The 21,220-nt window shown below is 35.8% G+C and overlaps 2 protein-coding genes across 3 annotated transcripts in view; one reads left to right on the top strand and one right to left on the bottom strand.

The window, feature by feature from the left end:
* Rab3GAP1 (RAB3 GTPase activating protein subunit 1) overlaps window positions 1-21,220 on the top strand; it is a 252,279-nt gene that overhangs the window by 25,313 nt on the left and 205,746 nt on the right. The gene's annotated exons all lie outside the window — the stretch shown is intronic.
* The window catches only part of haf (leucine-rich repeat and fibronectin type-III domain-containing protein hattifattener), a 70,645-nt gene that overhangs the window by 18,778 nt on the left and 30,647 nt on the right, over window positions 1-21,220 (bottom strand). For both annotated transcript variants that reach the window (XM_072520932.1, XM_072520933.1), the window contains exons 2-4: window positions 16,977-18,053; window positions 9,217-9,474; window positions 6,511-6,930 (exon numbers count right to left, since the gene is read on the bottom strand). In XM_072520932.1, the coding sequence (XP_072377033.1) occupies window positions 6,511-6,930; window positions 9,217-9,474; window positions 16,977-18,050 (1,752 nt within the window). In that variant the 5' untranslated portion in view covers window positions 18,051-18,053. The remainder of the gene's footprint in view (window positions 1-6,510; window positions 6,931-9,216; window positions 9,475-16,976; window positions 18,054-21,220) is intronic.

The following is a 21,220-nucleotide window of genomic DNA, read 5'->3' as shown; positions in this document are numbered from 1 at the left end:
TTTCAAGGAGATCAAGTATACCAAGAATCGCCACATACAGTCATTCTACGGGGTGAATGACAATGGTTCAATAACCTATACGTAGTGTAAAGGTTAGAATTAAAACAAAATGATAAATATATGGAAAAGTGAAATTGGTGCAAAAAAGGTTTAGTATTACCTATTTATTGTTATTTTTGGATCAGATAAGGCTTAATTTATGTTTATGATGTGGTTTCATAGGAAATACTAGTGGCAGGCTCTTAAAGAAAGTAAAAGTAGAATCGGTTTTACAGAGCAATGGGGAAATCAATAAAAAATATTTTTCACTCCATAATTTAAAATACATTTTCAGTGTATTATGGTTTTCATCAAGAAACGTATATAGAAAAAAAATACAATAATACATTTTTTATAAGCAAAAAGCAGTCTCGACTTAAAACTTTTGCGATAAATTTATTATAAAATATATCATCTTTAGGCCAATATAAATTGAAATGTGGTACCTGAGTGAGACCCATTGCGATTATTACCCCTAGGAAGCCTCTACATTTATTAAGTTGAGATCCTTGCTGTGCCGCAGTGATCTCAGTTTGGGAACTAAGATGCGGATAGTGAGGTGCTACGTTCTTCCAGTGTTACTATATGGAGTTGAAGCCTGGACACTGACGCAAGCCACTGAAAAACGAATCGAAGCCTTCGAGATGTGGATATACAGACGGATACTAAAAATATCTTATGTGGACCATGTCACCAACGTTGAGGTCCTACAGCGCATGACAAAAGAAAAAGAAGTGCTTAATTTAATTAAACAACGTAAGCTTGAGTACCTCGGCCACGTGATGCGGAACGAAGAAAAATATCGAATTCTTCAACTCATTATGCAGGGTAAAGTATTTGGCAGAAGAGGACCGGGACACCGTCGTATCTCGTGGTTGAAAAATCTCCGACAATGGTTTGGGATGACCTCAGCGGAGCTGTTTCGCAGAGCAGTCAACAAAACCATGATAGCCTTCAACATCCGGACCGGATAAGGCACTGAAGAAGAAGAAGGAAGGCTCTTATTTCAGTTTTGTTTGTGGCTGTCCATAAATTTAACCTGGATTTTCTTGAATGTCGCATACTTAATTGTTGAACACCATAAATGTTGGTTTCATTAACAATAATATCCAATATTTCATCAGTTACGAAATGATTAAAGCGTCTATTGGTTTCTGCACCGCATATGGTTCAATACCAACTAATGTATTCTTTCTTACTACAAAATCGTCACCACCTATATGTTTTTCTAAATCACACCATTCATCACTATCACTATTCTTAGCACTCTGTTAATTATTATCTGATGGAACTTGTTCATACGGTGTAGTAATACTATAGATGAAGAAGATTTAGGAAAATAACTTTTATCTAGCAATGAATCGTCACTGTCAAAGGGATCTTCGATACTGTCGGCATAAGATGAAGATTGAGTTGCTGTCTGCTCATTCTCCATATCGAGTTCATCAGTCTGTTCGTTATCCATTTCGTATTCTATTTCTGTTCGTATAAACTGCTGTTCGTTTTCATTATTAAAATTTTTATGACTTTCAATCAATCATGTATTATTATGTAATTTATTTAAAATAGTATTTGTTTCAGAACTCTCTCCAAAGTTTTTATGATCACTAATTGTTTGCTCATTTGCAACTTCTATCGCCTTTTGTTTCACTATATCAACCACATATCTTGCCCTTTTCGACATTTTAACAAGTACTGCTCACACTTCAATGAACTACAATGGAACTGCACTGAATATATACAGCGACAAGCACCAACAAGTTAAAACGAATGGCAATGACACAGCCTCCCGGGGTCTGTGACGCATAGTAACATGTTTGTTTATGTGCGGCACGTGTCTCCGGGGGCATGTCTCATGTTACTGACATCAGTAGCTAGAATTGCTAACCGGAGATGGAGATCAAACAAAAGAAATCAGATCTAGAATAGAAATGGCAAGTAACGCGTTCATAAAATTGAAGAACTTACTTTGCAACCGTAACCTTAATCTAGAGATCCGCACAAGAATGCTACGTTGTTACGTTTTTTCTACTTTACTATACGGCATGGAAGCGTGGACAATAAAACAGTCTGAAATCAAAAAATTAAACTCCTTTGAGATGTGGTGCTACAGGAGAATCCACAGAATATCGTGGACTGAAAAAGTAACTAATATAGAGGTGTTACAAAGAATGAAGAAAGAATGTGAAGTCATAAAAACTGTTAAAATTAGAAAGATTCAATATCTGAGTCATATAATGAGGGGCGAGAAGTACGTATTACTTAGATTAATTATGCAAGGGAAGATACAAGAGAAGAGAAACCCAGGACGACGCAAAATATCCTGGCTAAGAAATTTGAGAGAGTGGTTCGGTTACAGTTCATTAGAATTTTTCAGAAGCGCGGCCAATAAAATTAAGATAGCGATGATGATTTCCAACCTCCGATAGGAGAAGGAACCTGAAGAAGAAGAAGCGAGAATTAAAAAATTGTTATCGATAGTTATTTGTTACACTTAAAACGAATTACAAATACCATTTTTATCGCTACCGCAAGATGCGATGCTTTGACCAATTTTACTACAGCACAGTTGAAAAATTACGCACATACCACTGAGGATACGTGACGCAGTCAAGGTGTTGATGAAACTCTTCTACTGAATAATATGGTCTTTCAGATAGATAGGCTTTTGTCATTTTACAGAACTTAAGGAAAGAAGTTACAGATTTAAGTTGCAAAGGGAGATGGTTGTATAATTTTTTTGTCGAATATAATATAGATTGCTTTACTAACTCAGTGGACGGGATCGGTAAATACACATCAAAGGTTGAATTTCTGGTGGAGTAGTCATGCTTAGGTCTTGCCGGAAAAACATGTAGGTGTTTACGAAAAGTTAAAATCCCGTGATTTTTGAAGTAGCTTCTGTAGTGTTTTAATCTACTGAGGCTACTAAAAAGATATCGTATTGCTCCAAAAATTTAAAAATAACATCAGATTGGGCAGATGTACTAGAACTCCAAAAAGGAAGACCATATCGATGATGAGATTCGAACAAAGAAAAATATGTTATTTTGGAAGATGCTAAATTGATTTCCTTCGAAACAGATCTTATTGCATAGCAGACTGAGGCTAGTTTCTTACTTAACAAATCGATATGAAGGGACCATTGAGGTTGCTGTCTATAAAAATACCAAGATATTTTACAGAATCAACGATACTGATCTGGCTTTTATTAAGAAGCAGGGGTTGGAGAGCTCCTTTATAGGATAATGCTAAATAGAACTCTTATTTAGTTTGATATATTTGACAGTGGTAACTGTTAAATTTAGGAATTAGTTGGTTGGTTAACATTTTTTCATGAAGTAAAGTAATCGTAGTTTTATTGTGTTTATTTTGTTCATTAAGTAATGTAAGACTGTCATTGTTCCATCAGTTTTAATCGTTTCGACATTTAAAAATAATTGTTCACTAGAAATTATATTTGGCAAGATAAGTAGTTTCAAAATAGCAGTATTATTATAAAACAAAAATATTATTGTGCTCAGTATTTAATAAAACGATCTACACCAAGTTGCTGTTTCACAACTTTGTTGACTTAACATGATGATCACAACAATTATCTTTGTTTAATTTACCGACAAAAAAGTTGACGTACTTCCGTTTTTCTTCAGCAATTCTAAATTCCGCCGGAGTACCGCGAGTACTACACCAGCTCCGAGCTCACTCCACTTCCGTGAAAGCGAAACGAAGAAGATAAGCCGGCGTCGAGCGTTTTAAATGATGGGAGGATGGACGTTATGCTCTAGATTTCTTGGTACACAGATCGTGGCCATTTATACATGCATTTATTACACTTTTGCGCGGGCTGATTACCAATTAATTATGTGGATTGTGTTTTCTAATTCACCACTAAGTAAATTCCGGATTTAGGAACAATTAAATACAATTAATGAAGAAAGTTTCATACTTTTATCGACGACGCTAATTGAATTAGGAGCGATAACGTATGCGTCACTCGTAATTATTGTGACTAGCTTAGAACATTGTTTTCAAGTAGTCTGTCATTTTGTGTAACTATGTAACCTGGAATCATCAAAAACTATGCTACAGCTTAGCAATTTAATGAACAACATCAAGATAAACACGATAGTAGGAAGTTATGTTTTGGAGTTCAGTTTTGGAGTAAAAAAAATTCAGAAAGCTGGGAAAACACCTGTACGGTGTTTATATACTGCTATCTGATCACAAATGACCAATTATCAGTTATTTTCTGACGCAACTTAATAAACAGCAAATACTTAAATCTAAGGGTTTACCCTATGGCGTACTTTTATTTTATCAATTCAAATGTTTTTCTCCTTATGAGTCTTTCCTTTAGTTCAGTGTTGTCAAGAAGCTGGATTGCCGCTGACTTGCTGCTGTCCTCTTGATGATTACTTCGGTTATAGTTTTTATACCCAGGTCCTTGTGGAGGTTGCTGTTACATTTATTATAAGGAGCATCAACAATGTTCCTCAGTACTTTGTTTTAAAATCACTGAAGAATTGGTCGATTACTAGCTTTGATACATCTCCAGAGTTGCACCCATATACCTATACTGGCCTCAGTACTTGCTTGTAATTGGATAATTTATTATAAATGGATAATGTTGAATTTTTTCCAATCAGCCCATACAATTTCTTATCTCTTATATCAAGCTCTCCTCTTTTCTTTTTGACATGGACTTTCCAGCGCAGCCTCGCGTCTAGGGCGATGCTCAAGTATTTTGATGATGTTGCATAAGGAACCTAAGTATCATTTATTTTAACTTAGAAATTTTGTATTTTTTTATTTGTAAAGTTAATGTGTGCAGATTTAGTCTCATTTAATTTTATTTGCAATTTTCTGGTCCAGGTATGTATTGTATTTACTGATAGTTGCAACTTATCAGTCGCTTCTTCACTAGTGTGCTATCGCTAGTATGGCTATATCATCTGCGATTGTGGCAACAGTGTTTTGTTCTAGCTCTGGAATGTCACACGTATACAGTTACAGGTAATAGGTACAGGACCGGACCTAATACACTCCCTTGTGGTACGCCAGCTTCGTTCTCCCTTAAATCGGTGTACACTTCTTGTTTTACTCTGAAATATCTATTCGCAATGTTTGATTCTAAGATTTCTGAATACTGTTTAGACATGAACGTTCTTAGTTTATAGTTTAAACCCTCATGCCAGACTTTAACAAATGCCTGTGCTACGTCCAAGAAGATTGTAGAGTAGACTTTCTTTTCTTCCAATGGTTTTTCTATTATATTTGTTATTCTGTGAACTTTATCTATAGTGGGAAGTTTATTTCTGAAAACAAATTGACAATTTGGTGTAAGATTTTTTCTTTCTATTATTGGAACATATCTCAATCTAAAAGCAGAATTTATTAGGTGTGTCAGCTTAACTATGGCTTTTTTTGGTAGATTTTTTAATAGTTCTCCTGTTATGAGATAATATCCTGGAGCTTTCATATGATATATTCCCTTATATCTCTGTTGATGCTTCTATAAATGGTATCAACGTTATTCTTTCTTCGGTTTGGAATGATTCTTCCAATCTCAGTTCTTCACCATCATTGTGGTTGGGTTTGAACGTGCTTTCTAAATGATCTGCAAATCGTTCTGCAGAAAGCTGGGAATGTAGAGAATAAAACACGGAAAACTGAAGTTCCTGTAGTTAATGAACCTAGTAAAGATGTAGTATTAGGACATGTTTACCTAAATTCCATGATAATTACGAGGCAAGCATAAGTTGTATTTTGAATAAACCAAAATAGCGCCTTAACCGTTGTGAACAAGAACAATTTCCATCCATATAAAAGACACTTAGAGTGTAGGAACTTAAATGAGGATATTATGAGCGCAGTTTACAGTTTTGTAAAATAATCAGCGAGAGAGCAGTGACCTGTTCCTATTTTTATAAAGGATACTACGTCTTTACCACCAAATATATGTTTATATCTGTGATATATCTCGTAGTTGTATCTCCTTCTCCAAACACCATTTTAACAGATGCCACCGAATATTCTTCTCAGGATCTTTCGTTCAAATATAAGCAGGAGATTTTCATCTGCCTTGGAAGTGGTCCATGTCTCTGACCCATATGTCAACACTGGTTGTATAAGGGTTTTGTATATGGTTATTTTTGTTAATAATGGCGGACATTTATAACATATGTATTTATTGTAAAATGTAGTTCGGTTAGGTAAATATATATTAATGAAATAAAGTTTCAACAGAAAACTGTGAAAACGAATCATGAAAGTATGATATACAATTAATTGTGTACATCATTTTTCTAGGGAGAGTGGCACCCCGTAGCCTTATTTCACCAGTTCACCATTTCTTCAATGATTTATTTTTATTTTTGTTATATTTTAATTCAGGATTTATCTTAACAAGAAATGTGTGGTGGAATTGATTAATTTACTTATCTAATTTTTAATTTGAAATGCTTTGCTTACCTGTGATGGTACGTTCTTGATCTTAAATTCTCTCTCACTGGCTTCCAAAGGTGGTCCCTGTTTGAAACTTTTATCTCCAAATAATCGATAAACAACTCTAAATCCGAGAATATTAGCCGTTTCGGAACCCCACTGAATGATTACGGAACTATCTTGTCTGAATGCATTTTTTACTATCACTTCTTTACTTTCATCAGCTTTTCCCCTCGTCGGATACGCGAGTACCATTGGTGGTTTCTGAGTATTCTTCCACGGTATCGAAGCTTTTAGCTTAGAACTGGTAGTGCTTTTGGTAGTAGTTGAAGATACTGTTGTTACTTTAGTGGTTATTGAGGTACTGCTTTGGACAGGTGTAGATTTTGTGAACGGTTGCTTTGTGGTTGACGAAGTAGACGGTAGAAGTTCTGGATTGGCTTGAATCTGTAATAAGAATAAAAAAATTGGTAAAAAATATTTAAAAAGGTGGAATCTGAACAAGAGAATTCCTAAATCTACCTAAATGATCAGATTCAATGTTATGTTTATACTCATGCTCAAGTAAATACAATACTTAAAGTAAATATTAAATAAACGAATGTGAGTTGACATAAATCGAAGTCACTCCCAAATCACAAGAGGTGCCTTCATGTTTTACATTGATAGGTCAGAAATCCAAGAGGTAGTTGGAATAGGGGTTACTGTTCCCAACACCAGACTCTACATAGCCCATGGAAATACTCATATATTATTTCAAAGAGAACTGCTAATAATCGATGTTGTTGCTGAAGAGTTTCTGATCCTTTTGTCGGACCAGAACCCAATCTTTGATGTACCAAAAACGCGCATAGTGGAAGATTTCCGAAAATTGGATAGGAAACATTTTTGTAGCTACTGTATAGCTACTGGAAAAACATGACCAAGGTAAGCAAAATGATTATTACAATCTTTTGTTCACTACGTAACAATGCTCTTGAAGCTTCAAAAGATTAATCTCACAATAATGACAGGTGTTTTCACTGAACACTGCTTATCAACCTTATGAAATACATGCAGATTCTGCGAATATGCCGTTTAGTAACGGTATAAGTGCCTTGATAACCTGACCAAGTAACAAATATCTTCCCTAAATCGATACTACGCTTCTTAGAAGCCTTGATTTGTTGGACTAGCTATATATGTAGAGTAGTAAAGTCTATGTTTCTGTTGCAGTCGCAGTTCTCTTCCGCACCCGTTACAAAGGTTCTTGGTTGTGCTTCGCCAGTTGCTTAAGGGATTGTCTGCAGTTCCAATCTGTTACAGACACATGTTGTAGACTTCAGTCTTGAGTGCAGCTTGGCCGTGTGGAACAACACAATATCTTGAGTACAAAATTATGTTACTAGTAATTCCCATTAACATATTTTAGAAGGATATTCGCTGCCTACTGATAGTCTGGTGTTATGACGGCTAGGATGGTTATTAATCTCATTTATTCAAAAGCCATCAAAATAACCTGCGGGTACTAATTAGAGCGATTCGCCTCTATCAAATTATGCGCGTGCGTTGCCACTTCGTCCTCCCAAATTTTTTCGTGGCATTACTTTTGATCTTGCGCCCCGCATTTTACTATCTAGGCCTCTTTTCGGCAATCTTTCGGCCTTAATTCTCACTACATGACCAGCCCATCGAAGTCTCTGAAATTAAACGAATTATGAGATCGGTGCCTATTTCAACAGTTGGTAGAGTTCTCTCATCACCCATGCTTCGCATCTATAATACACTATTGAACCGATAATAGTTTTGTAGACCCCGATTTTCAATTTCCAGTGTGTGTTTTAGGAGCGCCAATACACTGGCAAGTGAAAAATATGCTTTGTTTCCCCTCTACCATTCTTTTTTTGAATTTCTTTTTCTTCTGTTCCATCCGTGCTTAATGCAACTCTCTACAGTTTCAATATCGCTCTTTAATTTAACTATGCGCCTGTTTCTCTTAGCCCTTGCCTGTGTTAGCTTTTTTGTCTTTTAAATTTTTATTTCTAGTACGGTCTCTTTTGCCCCTGTTTTTAATTGTGAATATATTTCTGCCGTCTTTTCCGTTCTGCGATAGTTAATACTGATGTCATCGGCATAGACGGCAATCTGTATTGATTTATTTTGTTAGGAGAATAGCTCTTCCTATATTTAGCCGGCTTATCACATATTCGAGAATCACAGCTTCAATACTTTGGCTATTGAAATGATCTATTCTACACTGATTTTAATTGATCTTGGGTCAGTAAAGCCAAGACTTTACAAAACCGGACGCTTACTGGGGTAAGTATTAGTCAAATTCCAAATATGATAAGATCGCTGGAAAGGTAAATCTAAAACTGAGAGATCGAAAACGAAATTCAAGAAATTTAAGGTGGTTTAAAAAGTAAAAAACCATTGAACAAAACAGAAAATTACATTAGCCACCTTGAGAGTACAAAAGAATAAAAACGAATAATTATACTAAATATAGTGAAGGTCTTTGGAAATATTATGCAAAAATAGCAATGGATAAATAGCAAATTTTATAGAAATCAAAATTAAAAAACAATCTTTTGAGTGGTACGTTTGTTTGTTTTTGCATCCGCTTTACAATACCGTTATATATTGTTTAGTATTTTTTGATTTACTAACATAAATTAACGAAGTAGACTAAGTAGAGCACTCTCTTGATGTTCTCTCTGCATAAAGGATACCAAAACACATAATTCTACTTACCAAATCATCTAAATCCGCGCTTATGACGGTAGCGACCCCCACAGGTTCTTTAGGTTTTTCTTCCTCGCTATCTTTTTTCTTTTGTATGGTAGGTTTAGTACTGGTGGTGGTGGAAGTTTTGTCTCTGGCCGAGCAAGACAGTTCTTCAGGTTGTATACTGTAGAAACTGCGGTCCCTGAACCTTGGAGGACTTCCACAGAATTGAGGGTTTCGTTCTCGACTGGTTACTTGTAAGTCATGGCGAATCCAATTTATTACCTGGAAAAAGAAATAATATTATATATGAGGAAGCAAAATTGAATATAAAAATATCTGGCAAAATAAAAGATGGAATAGCCTTAATCTGGAAATACCAATTGAGGCACTGTTTACTCGCTGAACATTTCATCTCCTTTCAGTATATTTTTTTCATGTTTTATTAGTATTTCATTAATTCTAAATTAAATTTTCCAACTATATAAGATGTATACTGCAAACCCATTAGTTTTATGTAACACTCAAAAGTCAAAAAAAGATAAAATTGATTGGCCAAACGTAGTCCACTGCTATTCAATATCTACACAAACGACTAGCCAGTACATCATGAGGAAACATGAGGAAACATGAATACATGGACACTAGGAAAATCATTTGCGAAGGTGGAAGGCAAACTTTCAAGATCACTTGGTAAACTGAAAGTTTATGTGATTTCAATTTAAATGATGAAGAGGCTGCAAACAGCTTAAGTTGTGTGGTCGGGTCAGGAATTAGAGCAATAGCCAACCTCGAAATACCTAGACGTTATCATCGACAGATACTTCACATACAGACACCACAATCAGAACACAAAGACGAAAGCTATATAAAGAAATCTTCTTCTTCTTCTTCTTCTAATGGCGCTACAACCCTTTGTGAGTCTTGGCCTGCTTAACAATGTTTTTCCATTCTGCCCTGTCGGATACTTTCCTTCGCCACTGCCTGATGTTCATGGTTTTAAGATCCCTCTCTACGTCGTCTATCCATCTTTTACGGGGCCTTCCTCTTGTTCTGTTTCCTTGGGGCTTCCATCTCTGGACTACTTTTACAGCTCGATTATCTGGCATTTTTTCTAGGTGACCAAGCCAGTTTAGTCTTTGTGATTTTACAAATCTGACAATATCTGCGCTCTGCATTAGTTCATCCAGCTCGTGGTTCATTTTAATTCTCCACGAACTATTGCTGCATTGGGTTGGTCCAAATATCTTCCTTAGTATTTTGCGCTCAAATATTCTCAGTTGATTTTCATCAGTGGTTGAGAGGGTCCACGTTTCACATCCATATGTGGCCACTGGTCTAATTACTGTTTTGTAGATTCTCAGCTTAGACTCACGATTCAGTAACTTACTTTTCATTAAGTCTTTGTATGCATAAAAACACTTATTACCGCTAAGAATCCGTGCTTGTATTTCTTGACTGATGTTGTTGTTGTCATTTATTATTGAGCCTAGGTAGGGAAAAGTGGAGGCATATTTGTAGGTATGGTTGTCTACCTTCAGATTCTCATGTTCATTCGATTTTGTGCACTCCATATATTTTGTTTTGCTTTCATTTATATATAGACCAAACGTAGCAGCTTCTCGTTTCAGTTCTATGACTTTTTCGCTCAATACCCTTTTGTTGCGGCTTATTATGGCAACATCATCCGCATATGCGCATATTTGCATAGATCTTGTATTAATACAGCCGTTTACATCGAGTTTTCTAACAACAGCTTCTAAAGTTAGATTAAAAAGTGTTGTTGATAAGGCATCCCCTTGTCTAACGAGGTTATCTATATAAAGAAATAGTATTCTGAAAAAACTGACAGATACAACCTAAGATTAAGATGCTCATCCACATGTCCTTCGCAACTCAGTGCTTACACTAGGTTTCTCAGAAGGCGTGCGAGGCTTCAGTCTGAAAACTCACAGTGCATGGCTCGTGCCATGACTATCTGCTGCTTTGCGAACATCAATTACAAACTTTAATAGTCCTGGAGTGATTCCATCTTCTTTCGCTGTCCTAACAACCCGCTAATCTCACAAATAGGATTACATCCAGATTAGTATGGATATAAAGTGGTATTTTAACAGAGGACGCTATAAAAAGGGTTTAAGAAGTTGTAGGTACAAGTCTGTACTATAGACATCTCTGGAGCTTTCGACAATCTTTGCTAGCTTGCATTCTTCGAAACACTTCGAGGCATTCGGTATCCCGGGGATTTGTACGGAAGTTTCAGAAAGTTACTGTCAAGATAGGTATGTAAGTATCAATTGCCCCAGTGCAAAAAAGACAAGGCACTTGGATCACTAAAGGGTGCCCTTAGGGCTCAGTCTGCGGTACCATATTTTGGGATATTATATTGGAAGAGTTGCTTAACAGGATGACTGCTTCCTGAAGTGCCGGGATGCATTTCTTATGCCGATGACCTATTGCTTATAATAGAAGTGAACTTAAAGACAATTTGAAGACAACTTGAAGAACAAATAGACAATTTGAAGAAAATACGAATAGTGCATTAGGAGAATCAAGCCTATGGACTAATAAAGTCAATCTTAGAATATCACATAAAAAAAACCACATACTATCTAATTAAAGGGAGGGAAAGAGATCAAATAATACGGATCGATGGGCTATTTCAAAGCACCTAAGTACTGTATGTGAAAAATCAACCAGGGTGATGCATAGCATTGCAAGTGTGGCACAAAGGGAGTATAGGATTCAGTTAAGTCAAGTAAGAACATACCTGAGTACGATACTCGCCCCGATCGTTGGGTACGGTGCGAGTGCATGGGCGCACAGAATAAAAAATAGAATAAAGAAAAACTAGACAGAAGACAAAGAGCTCTTAAAATGCTCATAGGAGTATTACCACTGCATTTGGAAACGCAACAACGCGTTTAGAGCCAATGTGGAGCCAATGATGATGATGATGTGGACAAAATGAAATACTTAAGAGTCTGGATTACGGAAGATCTGAATCCGATATCAGAAATTCGCTCATGAATAGAGCAATCAAGAGCAGCCTTTTTGAAGATGAGGAAATTTCTGAGTAACCAAAGACTCAATCTGCAAATCCGATATCGGATGGTAAAATGTTATATCCACCCTATTCTTCTTTATGGTGTTGAAGCCTGGACTGTTAATGTTGACTTAATGGAGAATTTTGAAGATATCATAGACCGATCATATTACGAACGAAATGGTGTTGCACAGAATGGGAAGAGACAGAGAACTGTTGACCACCATTAAAAGGCGAAAGATATTTGGGGCACATACTTAAAAATGATAAGTACGAATTGTTGCAGCTGATTATGAAGGGTAAAATCGAAGGAACCTGGTAGACGACAAATATCCTTACTGAAAAACATTCGCGGCTGGACTGGGTTAAACACACAGACGCTCTTAAGAAAAGCAGAAGATAGAGACGAATTTGCAATGGTTATAGCCAACCTTCATTAGTGGAGACGGCACTAGAAGAAGAAGATATAATAGTATTAGAAAATAAAAATGTATTATGATAAAAAATGTTTTTTGAAAATTCGACGTGGATTAAATTCTAGATGCCGGGCCAAAAAAAAACCCAACATTTTCCAGCTGTTTTAAGACTTTTCGTATTTTGTCTATTTGTATTTGATGTATATTTTTTTATCCGATGTTTTTAAGTGCAAACAAGCTAAACCTAGTTAATTTGATTTTAACGAATTAGAAGAGAAGACGAAAACGGCAATAAAGAGAACTGTTATTATAATTTTAAGATCAAAACTAATATAATATACTTCAACTACAATATATTAACAAAAATAAGAAGTTTCGGGAACAATTTTGAAAAAAAAATCTTCATATATTCGAATATGACGGTATCTTCAGAATCAAAAAGCGTAAAACCTACCGGATCTGAATGAAACTAATTCACCATGATAAAAAGTAGGTCTTTACGTATACTCATCATTATTTATAAAAACTTAATTAACGAGACGCACACTAAGCAATAATTGTATTAATATCTTTAATTATCGCAATTTTTAAAGATCCAATCTGCAAGTTATGGTTAAGGTACTTTTCTATTTCTATACCAAACAAACGTTTAACTGAAAGTTTTAAATATTATGCTGTTGAACAAGAAAAAGTAGTTCTTGTTGTATTCTTCTTAATTTATGATGATTGATAACTGTACTTTAAATTACTTTACTTTCTTTAAAAACTTTTACCGGTACTTTACTCCTTCGCTAGATATTTAGACATGTATGACACATTATTTACGAATGACTGGTTATACATATTTCCTTTTCTAGTTGAAAAACTTAAGACTTGAAATTAAGCTTCTTGTCTTTTCACAAATAGAATACATCAAACAAAGTAGTATGCAAAAGAACGGTTATTCATATTTGTTTTGGCTTGGAAACTTGCTCATTTAACCAGTAGTTAAGATAAGTCGTCAAACACGAAACTTACATTGGAGAGGAAAAAAATTGGACATCTCACTTCATATCCAGGTGTCCGTCAGGACATTTCTTACAATAGACAAACTGCAATCGGGTTTGTATTGATTAATATTGAAATTTACAGTTTTTACAGTATTTGTTTTTCATTTTTTTGTATATTCAGTTTTATACATTGAAGTTAAAAATTAAGTCACGGTATAGATGGCCATCTTACTAATGGAAGAACGACGAAGACACAAGAATAACCAAGATGGCAGCAATATGTATGAAAACATTAACAGGCAAATAAAAGCAAAAATAAGAATAGCAAAAAATGAATGGCTTAAGCAACAATGTATCGATCTAGAACATTTACAACGACAGCACGACGACCGTAATTTACATAAAAAGCTTAAGGAGACTGCTGGAATATACAGAAAACGAAGACCAACTACCTTAGTTAATCAGGATAACCAGATAGTGCTGGGTGAAAAGGAGAAAATTAATATATGGGAAAATTATATCCAGGAGCTCTTCCATGACGAAAGACCCATGAGTGAAGTTTATACAGACGACCAGCTGACTGGCCCTTCAATCACCAAAGAGGAGATAGAAAAGGCAATATTAAATTCAAAAAACAATAAGGCATCTGGACCAGATGAAATCCCGTCAGAAATACTCAAATTACTGGATGAAAGGGGAATTTCAACACTACACAAAATATTTAACTTAATTTATGAAACTGGTTGCTATTCTCAACAGTGGTTACGCTCTACCTTTATTCCCCTGCCCAAGAAAGTCAATGCAAAAAGATGTGAGGATCACAGACTCATTAGCCTGATGAGTCACACTCTAAAGATATTCTTAAAAATACTACATCAAAGATTATACAAAAAATGTGAATGGGACATCAGTGACTCCCAGTTCGGGTTTAGGCAAGGTTTAGGAACACGAGAAGCAATAGTAGCAACACAGGTGCTGGTCCAAAATTGTTACGATCAGAAGAAGGATGTGTTCCTATGCTTTTTAGATTACCAAAAAGCGTTTGATCGTGTCCAACACCACAAGTTAATGCAGATCCTCAAGAAAGTTGATATAGACCAAAAAGACATAAGATGCATTGAAAACTTGTACTGGCATCAAACGGCACAGTTAAAAATAGACTATAGTTTCTATATCCAAACCCATACATATAAGAAGGGGCGTTCGACAGGGATGTGTGCTTTCCCCTCTTTTATTTAACATTTATTCGGAAGCCATATTTCAAGAGTCTTTGGAGGATGCAAAGATGGGAATCAAAGTGAATGGAGTATTGATCAACAACATACGATATGCTGATGATGGTGTCTTAATTTGTGACAACATACCCGATCTTCAACAACTTGTCACTATAATCGGAGAATACAGTAAGCGAATGGGATTAGAGATTAATACCAAAAAAACCAAATTTATGATCATCTCCAGAAACTTGGATGTACTTGAAAACTCCACCATAACACTGAATACTAACTCCATTGAAAGAGTGAGTAAATTTAAATACCTGGGATCGTGGCTTTTTGAAGACTGGGCATCGGACAGGGAAGTAAAATGTCGCATTGAGCAAGCTCGACAAGCTTTCGTAAAATTCAAGAAGGTACTGACTTGTTCAGAGTTCGATCTTCAACTGAGACTAAGGTTTACTAAGTGCTACGTGTGGTCAGTGCTGCTTTATGGCGTAGAGGGCTGGACACTCAAAACGAGGGATATAAACAGATTAGAAGCTTTCGAAATGTGGCTCTATCGCCGTATCCTAAAAATACCATGGACAGCGAAAATCACAAATATAGATGTCCTTAAAAGAATAAACCAAGAACGCCAACTTTTCGAAACCATCAAGAAAAGGAAAACGGCGTATCTAGGTCACATCATGCGAAATGAAAAATACCAGTTCCTCCAACTTATAATCGAGGGTAAAATTGAAGGCAAGAGAGGAATGGGACGCAAGAAAATGTCCTGGCTCCGAAACATAAGGCAATGGACAGGGATTAACGACATACAAAACAATCTCTGATACATATTGCAAGAAATAGAGAATTAATGGAAAATGTGATCGCTAACATCCATTAGTGGATTTGCATCTGAAGAAGAAGATAGATGGCCACGATACTGGAGAGTTGCCACACGCTTAAAATGCAGAAGTTTTCATACTAATCAACTATGGAGATGAGAGTTATTTACTTTGTAAATTATTTATCTTAACCATCTATTTAGAAATAACCACAATGTATGGAGAACCTTCCTGATCACTGCATTCAAGTGATCAGGAACAAAACAGGGGTGCGAGACGCTGTTGAGGCTATTTTGCTGTGTAATATCCCACATGGTTTTTTTTCAATATTCAGGTTACATTTAATCATTAAAATAGAAGCTTGAAAATAATACTGTAATAACCAAAAACATCATGTGATTCAGTTTAATGTTCAATGTCGAGACTAATCGGAATGGTCCGACTACATTATGGGGTAGGTTGAGTGCATTTATCAAAAAGCAAATATTTACTAATTTCACAGTAACGTGGGATGCCAACCGTTCTCCATTTTCTGATCGTTAATATCGATTTTCTGTTTCTCTTTGCTGACGTAAACGAAGAGCGTTATTCCACGAGCTGTCTGATGCCGCCGTAAGACACTCATCTCCAGCAGATTTACCGGTAAGGACGATCATAGACTTCCTTGATAAAAGAGTCTTCACCACCGATTAGTGAGTTGTCTGGGTGTCTTCCCAATCAGATGTCTTTTCGCGCACTAGTCGTAATACTTCCCTTGTTTTCACTCTTAAAGTAGCATTTTTGGGCCTGATGAACCCTGTTTAACACCTAATGGTAATCCTCGAGGTGCTCTTATAAAATTACTAAAGCTTTTACAGTGTCTGATAAGCGGGCTAGGTGTCTTGCACTCAATTTTTTTCGTACGTGGGAGTTGGTATTCTTACAAGAATATCTGCGGTTTGAGTAACTTCGACATACAGTGTATCATTGAATTAAAACAATTCAATATTTAAGACAATTGCAAAGAAACATATCAATATCAACCTAGATGTAAACAATTAACGAAAAAACAACAACAACAACCATAATCACACTGTGTTTGTACCAATACGAGAAATTACTTCCTGGTAAGCAGGAAAAGAAAGAGTCTATCTTGAATTTATCGATGCAAAAAGTTGAGCATGGAAGACATACTGTGGCAACTCATTAGAATCGATTCAAGATAATGGCAGCGCTTCAAAATTCAGATAAAACATAAAAGTTTAAAATATTTATAGAACTAAACTGTATAAGTGTAACAAAAAAATACTTACCCATGCTAAACGACAGTCACAATGCAAAAACCTTCCTCCCAGACTCAATCCTCTTAACGTACTGTTTAGATGCGACAAAGCTTCAAACGGTATCGTAGCTAATGGGTTACCGTCCAAAGCCAGTAAAGTAATCGAGGGATTTCCTTTAAAAGAGTTTTCCGGCAACTCAGTCAGTAAATTAAAACCTATATCCAAAACTCTTAGCTCACGCAAGCTACTTATGGCGGTTGTAGGAAAATCAGGCAGCAAATTGTTGAGTAGGCTCAAAGAACTTAATGTCCGTTTAACTCCAAAGAAGGCATTTTCATGTAAGTTTTGAATCAAATTTCGTTCTAAATTAAGTGCTGTGAGGGCAAATAAACCTTCGAACGTTTGATCTCCACTAGGTCCAGGCAGTTCTTTGATCATGTTTTGAGATAAGTCTAAAAATGCTAGAGTCCTCATACCTTGAATTGCTTTTGGCACTTCTTTTTGCTTCGTGCCTTTAAGATTTAGATTTTTTAATGATCCTTCCAGACCTTTTAAGGCACCATCGTCCAGAGTGACATTATTATCTGAAAGTTTGAGCGTTGCTAACTTTACTAGACTTTCGAACGCATTCATTGGCACAGCACTGATCTTGTTATGTGAAAGATCAAGAAGAGATAAACTTCTTAGGTTACGTAAACTATTCACTGGAACTACAGTCAGTTCATTATCTTGTAAATTTAGATTCCTAAGCGATTGTTCCTGGCCCGCGAAAGCACCATCACTAATTTTTCTTATTTTACAACCTGAGAGCTGCATACTATGCACCTTAAGTTTCATAAAAGCTTCATCGCCTATTTCGTTTATTGTGGAATTATTTATATAAAGAAGATCTAGGGGTGTCGACGTAGCGAATCGATTGAGCGCACCAAGCAGTTTTGAAAAGTCCACTATGTCACATTGCACTGAAAGTTCATGTCCTAAATTATATGAGCATAAACACGAGGAGAGGAGTTCGGGCATTTCGCGTTGCCATGGACATTGAGCAGTTGTTACGGCGAAGAGGGCTGCTAGAAGAAGCAGGCTGCTTATAGGTCTTCGTTTCATGACCTGAAATAAAAGAAATAATTAAAGATTTTTGATAATAATACAAAAGGAAAATTATATTTGTCAGCAGTTAACTTAAAACTTTTTAATAATAAAACATAAAAGACATAAAAACGTAACATTGTTTTCAAATAACTACAGTATATCGGTAACTGAACATGTTGGGCTGTACAACAGCTTCCTTACAGGAGAAATTTCTTTTCCCTTATTTTTCCAAACGGCTGCTATGAGAGTCATAGGTTTTTAACAGACGAGTTGCCTGGCTTGTGAGAGGATGTTTGCTCACTTGGGAATTATATGAAGCATGTGGTTTCAATATGACGGGGTATCACCGCATCGGTTCTTCCGAAACATCAAATTCGGTTCTTCGGATTTTCGTTTTACCACGATTGTTTTTCAATGATCATTTTATCAATCACGGACCACCAGGCTGCATCGGAACTTCCTACCAACCGGAATATATTATACCTGGAAGATTTTTGAAGTTTACTCAATATTTTTAAGACCATTATGATGTCTACCAAAAACCATCCTTGTTTGTTAGTTTTGGACAACCATGAATCATATCTTTCTATTGAAGTGCTTAGAAGAAAAGAAGAAAATGGTATCGTCATGTTGTCTTTTCCGTCACTTATCATCGCCTGCAACCTCTTGATAAATCAGTTTACGAATCTTTTAAAAAATTTTATTTTGCTTCAGTTGATGATTGGATGACGAACAATCCAGGTAAAACAGTAACAGTTTACGATATTCCTGGCATCGTGAAATTGGCACTGCCCAAAGCAATAAATCCTACGAATATTATTTCTGGATTTCAAGCCACAAGAATCACGCCCAACAAAGACGTGTTTACTGATGCTGACTTCTTGTCAACCTCAGTTCAGATAGAGAGATGACTTTTTAAAGCAGCGCTGTCGAAACTACCTAGGCTAGGACTAGCAAGGTTGGGAATATACTGTTACAGCTACACCAATCTACGTCTTCTACGAGTAAGAATGTTTCTATACCCCTGTTCACGGCAAGTTCTCAATAAATTCGTCGCTATCCAAAAGCTGGAGGGAGAAAAAATAATAACAAAGGAAAGAAATCCTTGAAATCTGCGGTTCTTACAAGTAATCCAGTAGAGGACAGGCTAGAGAAAGAAGCTGAACAAAAAGAAGCCAACAAGAATGCTGCAATAGAGAAAGTAAAAAAAGGTTAAATATAATGATCAAGACTGGCACGAAAGAGGAAAAAAAATGAGAAACAAATTAATTTCAAAGAAAATGATAAAGGTTGAATCTGAGTCTGAGGAAGAGTCTTGAAGTCAGAACGAGTTCGTTTCTGACCAGTGGTAGGACGAAGAAATTCATTGTTTGCGGCAATAGAAGTGGTGGATATATCGACAGTTTTTATCTGTAGACTGGGAACCGTATTTTGTGTTGTGTTTGGTGGCAGAAATGGGTTCAGCTGGGGACGTTTGTTTATTTGGGAGAGGATTGCTAGGGGGATTTTGACAGTTATTTGCTGTATGTCCATGTTTTTTGCATAGAAAACATGCCATTTTGTCGGTGAAGAAAAATATTCTGTACCAATTATTGTCGAATGGAATTATTAATGAAGTTTCAATTTCGAGGCTATCTGTGGTTGGAGTAACGTATACCTGTCTTCTGAAGCTTTTAATATGCGTAAATTCATCAGCGGGGATTCCAGCTTTAATATACGACACTGGTGAAGCAAGTTGAAGACCTAGATCTTGAAGGCGTTTTTCTATAATTTCATGAGGTATTGATGGACAGACGTTGGAGATTATTAGTGTTTTGGCTGGGGTAACCAATCTTCTTACGGGTAGTTGTACAGAATTGATTGTAATCGTAGGGTATTCTGTTAAAATATGTTCGACAAGTTCAGGATTTGTTAAGTAGATGCATATCCGTTTATTGGAAATTCTTGAGGCGAAGCATATGTTTTTGGGGCTAACAATGTTACCTATGGCTTTGACGTAGTCGAGTAGTAATAAGTTTGGTTCAGCATGTATTAATATGGCTGTATTAATATGGCTTGATCTTCTTTGGGATATTTCGGTTTGGGTTTTGATATAGTAGCAGTTGCATATGAATTTGGATTATTACTGATGATGTTGTTTCCAGACGTGGTGTTGCTAACTGTAGGAGTACATTGATTTAAGTTGTTACTCATGTAGTCAAAAGTAACTATTTTTGGTTTTCTTGTAATAAAGTTTCTAATAGGCAGCAATTGTAGCGCATATCTGTATTACTGGTTGCCTGGCTAATACTTCGCCAAACCAGTCCTTGATAGGACTGGCTTATGTCAAATGTGACAAAAATGTCAACACAGCTGAATGTTTTGGTTAGAAAAGTATTAGTAAACAATTTCTTACCGAAATAATATTACTTCAACCGAATAATATTACAGATATTGATGTTAAAAACTATACACAAGAATTACTAATCACTTTTTGACGGTTAAATACTTTTAAAAACTGGTATTTACCGCGATAAACAGCCAATTGTAAAATTGTAAAAATCGAAATACGAAATTTGTCTAAACTTGCCCCCTTCTCCATTACCTCCTATTTTTTTAAATAATTTTTTGGTTTTTGCTAATAACAGAGTAACGAACTCTGCCACAAAAGTTGATTACCCTGTATAGATTTTTCATTATGCTTAAACGATGGAAAATCTCTCGTTTTCTTGCGTTATATATTTTGATATATTTTTAGTTTTATATCTTTCACATTTTTGCACGTTTTAAACCTTGACATATTTTCAAACACTTTAATTTTCTTAACATACTGAATTGTCGTTGCCGTATAATTTACTTGATAACATTTCGAATGAGATCCAAATATAGTAATGAAGATTCACGACGATCATGAACGGGATGTACATTTTATGCAAATGCAAAAAAAATTACCGATTCCAAAGGAAATGTCAAGGAAGACAGTTCCCGTTATTTGATAGTTGTTTCGAATCTACAGTCACGTTTATGATGGTCGTCTTCGAATATAAATAGTAATTATGAGAAGATTTAAGATAATGACACGATAGAAAAATATTTTTATTTTTATAACCAACAAATTGACAAAAGGCAAATTTATAGGATGTTAGTATATAATTTACAAGTTCCAAAGAATGAAAAAGTTTAGAACGTTTTAGAAACTAAAAGTT

Source organism: Diabrotica undecimpunctata, chromosome 1 (assembly GCF_040954645.1).
Source record: "Diabrotica undecimpunctata isolate CICGRU chromosome 1, icDiaUnde3, whole genome shotgun sequence".
NCBI classification, from domain to species: domain Eukaryota; kingdom Metazoa; phylum Arthropoda; class Insecta; order Coleoptera; family Chrysomelidae; genus Diabrotica; species Diabrotica undecimpunctata.
The sequence above is the reverse complement of the archived record's forward strand: the minus strand, read 5'-3'. Positions and strand labels throughout refer to the sequence as shown.